The sequence below is a fragment of the Microtus ochrogaster genome, unplaced genomic scaffold (assembly GCF_000317375.1).
Source record: "Microtus ochrogaster isolate Prairie Vole_2 unplaced genomic scaffold, MicOch1.0 UNK275, whole genome shotgun sequence".
In the NCBI taxonomy this organism is placed as follows: Eukaryota; Metazoa; Chordata; class Mammalia; order Rodentia; family Cricetidae; genus Microtus; species Microtus ochrogaster.
The window spans coordinates 16,909-22,029 of record NW_004949373.1 but is presented as its reverse complement, the minus strand read 5'-3'; the positions used below and the strand labels follow the sequence as shown (position 1 = coordinate 22,029).

The 5,121-nt window shown below is 38.9% G+C and overlaps 1 protein-coding gene across 1 annotated transcript in view; it reads left to right on the top strand.

The window, feature by feature from the left end:
• Window positions 1-4,871: 4,871 nt before the first annotated feature.
• The window catches only part of LOC101979189 (bile salt sulfotransferase 1-like), a gene marked incomplete at its 3' end in the record, with an annotated part of 3,500 nt that continues 3,250 nt past the window's right edge, over window positions 4,872-5,121 (top strand). The window contains exon 1 of the mRNA XM_005372200.1: window positions 4,872-5,082. Within this exon, the coding sequence (XP_005372257.1) occupies window positions 4,950-5,082 (133 nt within the window). The remainder of the gene's footprint in view (window positions 5,083-5,121) is intronic.

Below are 5,121 nucleotides of genomic sequence, written 5' to 3'. Positions count from 1 at the left end.
AACTCTTTGACATTCTAGCTGCCATTGTCTACATTACATGTCCCCGAACAATTGGAGCTACACAGAAAAAAAAGTCCCTAAATCCTCAAGTGTGCATTTAGAGATGTGTATATATGTAATTTCATTCTTCCAGTCTTCCAGTTCCTCCCCACATTGTGTTCCCAGTTCTTCCCTACACTGTGGTCACACAACTTTGGGGTTTTTCTTCTATATAAAAATAAGTAATTGGGTATTGCATTAATAAATTCCACACACATACACATGCAAAATCATATGGAGTACAGTTAAGCCAGCTACTTTTAACTTGAACATTGTGCCTACATTAAGCTATGATTATTTTTTCTTCAGATTTAGCAACCTGTAAGGGTCAGGTAGTAGTAGCACACACCTTTAACCCCAGCACTGGAGAGGTAGGCTGATCTCTGAGTTCAAGGCCAGACTATTCTACAGAGTGAGTTCCAAGATAGCTGTTGGGGATAAACCTCAACAAAAATACCTCTTTCCAGGGTAAAGGCACAGGGATTTAGAAAATATTAGTAAAGAATATGAAGATCCTAATGTAAATAATAAAATGGAGAAATATATAGAATAGCATCAGGAGGGAGTTCCAGTGATTACTGGAATTCACCCATGTTTAATTTCCAATTGCTTAAAATAACCCTGACCCCAAAAGGTAGGAGTAAGATAAAAACTACATTAACAGTATACAAGAAAATGAACAAACCAGTGGAGTTTGCTGGCTACATTCAGTTAAACATTCTGTTCCTAGAAAAAATTAAGTCCTGCTCATACCCTAGACCAAAGCATTCTATAGGCAAACCATTCCCTAGGTGGAATCCAAAGTTATCTCCTTAAGGGAACTGAAACTTGTTTGGATCCTTAGACTTTTGTTTGAGGTAGTAACATATATATTTCTATATACTTGAAGTACAAGGTTTGGCTATTAGCCACATCTGTTGACAATAACCTTGAGAGAGCAGAACTCTCTGATCTAAATCTAGGTGGGATCTTTGTCTGAAGAAAAAGCACCTTGAAGAACAAAAGGTAAGTTCAAACTCTCTGATCATTGGTCAGTGTGGAAACATGCTCACATTGTTGGGCTTCCACAGACAGGCAGAGTTACACAGAGAAATTCTGTCTCAGGGCAGAAAAACTTTATATGGGTTGTTAAGAGTAAAACTGATCTTCTAGGGGACCTGAGTTCAATTCTCCACACCGACGGCATCACACAGCAGTTGGCAACTAATCCCTGGAAATTAGTCAGACTTCCTAGAAAGAAAAAAAAAAAACAGAAAGAAAACACCAAAAAATTAAAATTAACTTATCTTTAAAAGATGGTGAAAATTTGCTGTAAGGAACTCCAATAAAACTCCCTATTCACAATTTGGATTCTGGTGGTATTGTGCTCTTTTTCTGTCACTAGTTCCAGGCCTGGAGTGAGAAGATGTTTGTGTGCTGCATCTCCACAGGAAAAGTGTTGTCACAGAGAAAGATCTGACAGTAAGATAACATTTAAGATAGAAAACAAATTGGTACATGCCTTTAATGCCAGAACAGAGGCAGATGGATGGTGTGGGATTTCCCTCTGTATGCATAAATATGTTTTATTACCATTGGTTAATGAATAAAGATGCTTCAAAAATGGCTTAGCAGAGTAAAGCCAGGTGGGAAATTCAAATAGAGATATAGAACATAAGTAGGCAAAGTCAGGGAGATGCCATATAGCTGCCAATAAAGAAAGACATGTGGGAACTTTACCCAGTAACACACAGCTTTGTAGCAATATGCAGATTAATAAAAATTAATTAATTCAAGATTTATGAGCTAGCTAGAAATATGCCTGAGTCATTGGCCAAAACAATATTATAATTAATATAGCTTCTATATGATTTTTCGGGGCAAGAAGAACTTTGTGAATTGAGGCCGGCCTGGTCTACAGAATGAGTTCCATTCCAGGACAGCTAGAGATACACAGAGAAACCCTATCTTGAAAAAAAAGAACGAGCATCCATAAAAAAGTGTGGTAACACACAAAGCTTTAATCCTAGTACTAGGGAGGAAGAGGTGAGTGGATTTCTATGGGTTCTATGCCAGCTTGGTCTACTTAAGAGTTCCATGAAAGCCAGGGATACAAAAAGAAAGCCAGTTTAATGAATAAAAGAAAGAAAATGAAAAGTCAAGTTTTAAACCTAGCATAATACAGACTATATATACTGGACTTGGATTAACAGGCTGGGTGTGGTGGTTAACACTTGAATCCCAACACTCAGGAGGCAGAGCCTAGAAGATCATTCTGAAGGTCAATCCAGCCTGATCTACAGAAAGATCTCTGTAACAGCCAGGTCTCTTTGTAGAGAGATCTTATCTCAAGACAAACAGACAAACAATAGGATGGGCATTGGTGGCTCACACTTTTAATCCTAGCACTCAGCAGACAGAAGGAGGCAGGTCTCAAGTTCAAGTCCAGCTGGGTCTACCTGGTTTATAAGACAGTCAAGGCTAAACACAGATAGTCTACCTCAAAAAATAGATATACACCATATTTAGCAAAAAGGCCAATGCAAATTAAGACCATTTTGAGATTTTTCCTTACCTAGTCAGAATGGCCAAGTTCAATTTACAAAAGATATCCTATGCTGGTAAAGATTCTAAAATTAGAATCTATTGAACTAGGGGTAAAAAACCCAGAAGCTCTTCTAATTCCTCCCCAACACTCAGCAGCTAGTATTACAGCATTAAGGGGAGAAAAAAAAGAGAGTTCAGTAAAATGGTCATCCATCCATGCTGAAATAGAGTTGGAATTAATGTCAGAAAATAAATGATATGCATGCAGTAGCAACTTCTGATTTTTACCCTACTGTCTGGAAGGGGAAGAGAGGAATGACAGTAGCTCTAGGAAAGCCCCACCCATATAAAATAAATAAAACCTCAGTGAGTGAACAATTAAGTCATAAGGTAAAAATTGTCTAAAGTACAAGTGAGCATTGAATCTTTTTACAAACCAAAACAAAAATATGATCAGTAGTCTTTAAGATACAGGAGCACCCAACTATCAACCCCCACACATTCAGAAATCTCCTGAGCCTTGAATACATGGCTGCCTCTTCCTTAAATTCAAGATTTTTTAGCTAGAACCAAGGGTTCTTGTTCCATGGGTAAGAGGGGCTGTGTGATGCTAGAAAGTAACTCTAAGTCTGCAAATCCCCTGAGGGGTTCAGGTTTCAAAGGTGTGTTTCTAGAGCTGATCAGAAGATGGTTCAGAAAGGCGAGCATCCTTCTTAACTGGTGCTAGAGCACCTGTTGCAACTGGAGCTTCAGCTAATGCTGGATCTTCAGTTACTGCATGGGACAGTCAGAACTAGAGTTGTTTCAGGTTAATCAGGCTCTGGAGCTGCAGATGGGTCTTGAAAATCAGGCAGGTCCCACTGGAGATAACACCTGGCACCCTCCCAGGTCTGATCACCATAGAGAAAAGTTTCCAGGCTGTGGTTCCCTTTAGGAATAGAGCCCAGAGAGAATGTGCCTGGAGACATGGACTCTACACTGAGAGAGAAAGGGACAATTGAGCAATCACAGGGACAGATTGACCCAGCAGCTTTTTTAGATCTTCCACTTATCTCTGGCAATCATTACAGAACATTCTGGAAATTCTTTTGTTTGTAATTATGCCTTGGTTCCTGAACTAGGTCTGCAAAACAAAAAAAGACAGTGGAAGACCTGAGTGTCCCAGACTTGGCCATAAGTTGAAGATACTGAATGGAAAAAAAAACATTGTTACATCAATACCTACACACACACACACACACACACACACACACACACACACACACACACACGTCTGGAGCTCTTGATGCCAAGAAGGAGGTAGGAAGGAAAGTTGAGTAAAACTTGACACCAAAAGACTAGGGAAGCTTCAGCTAGAAAATTTGGGGGGTTCACTTTTATCTCTGATGTCTGGGTTCTTAATACTCTATTGAGACATTAATGTGGATCCATTTGATAACCCATTGAAGAAGAAAACTACTACAGCCTCAGATGCACATTGGTTCACCATCCCCAACTGACCCAAGCTGCCTCCAACACAGTAGATATGTCTAGGGTTGGACATTATAAATGTTCAGATGACTTATGGAGGATATCTATTTCAACAACACGAGAGAGGGACTAGAGACAGACCAGGGTCTGGTACTCCATCACTCAAACTTTCATACAATTTCCACATGTTTCTCCAGGCTAGAGTACATGCAAGATTTGATATTTTTGTTCCAGGAGCTTTTGTTCTTGGTTGTACACACTATGCTACTTTTACTGTTTCCTGGGACTTTTGAAAAAACTTTCCAAGTGCTCAACTCAGAATACATTCACATACAAACAGAACTAAATGGACTCAGTATGTTATAATAACATGTGACTATATGCTTGTTTCAATAAATATTAAAGAACACATAAATATGGGAAATAAAGGGATGGTTGTATGGGGAGAGGGCGAGGGCTGGACTCATATATGCAGCTAAGGAAATATGAGTTTCTGAAAAGACAACCACTATTTAAAAAAGGAATTGCTTGTTGCAACATTTTGTATGATCTCTGTAATTTTTTGCACATTTGAAACCACCCTGAAAGCTAAATTGAATTAGAAAGCATGATAAGTGAGTCCCATTTCTATGACCTAGCACTTATTATTGAGTTTCTAGTTTGGAGTCATGAACTTGGGCTCAGAAATGCTAGAGAATGATCTCTGTATGAGTTCACAATTGCTTAATACAACAACATTTGACTTACTGTTACAATATCTATTTCTTCATCTCAGTAGTTAGTTTTGGAATGAACTATGGGCTGTCAATGATTTCTTTTCGCTGTATTATAAATGTTAGCTCTCAAGATTAGCTAGAAGCTGTACAGGTGGCTAAAGGTGGAATCCTAACAGCACCCACAAAGAGCTCTTGGCCATGTCAGACTACCTTTGGTTTGAAGGAATACCTTTCCCTGCAGTAGGGATTGAAAAAGAAATACTTGGAGAAATCGGTGATAAGTTTGTGGTTAGAGATGAAGACACAATCATGTTGACTTACCCCAAATCAGGTAAGGACTGTTAGTGAGAATGATCTTGAACTGTATGAG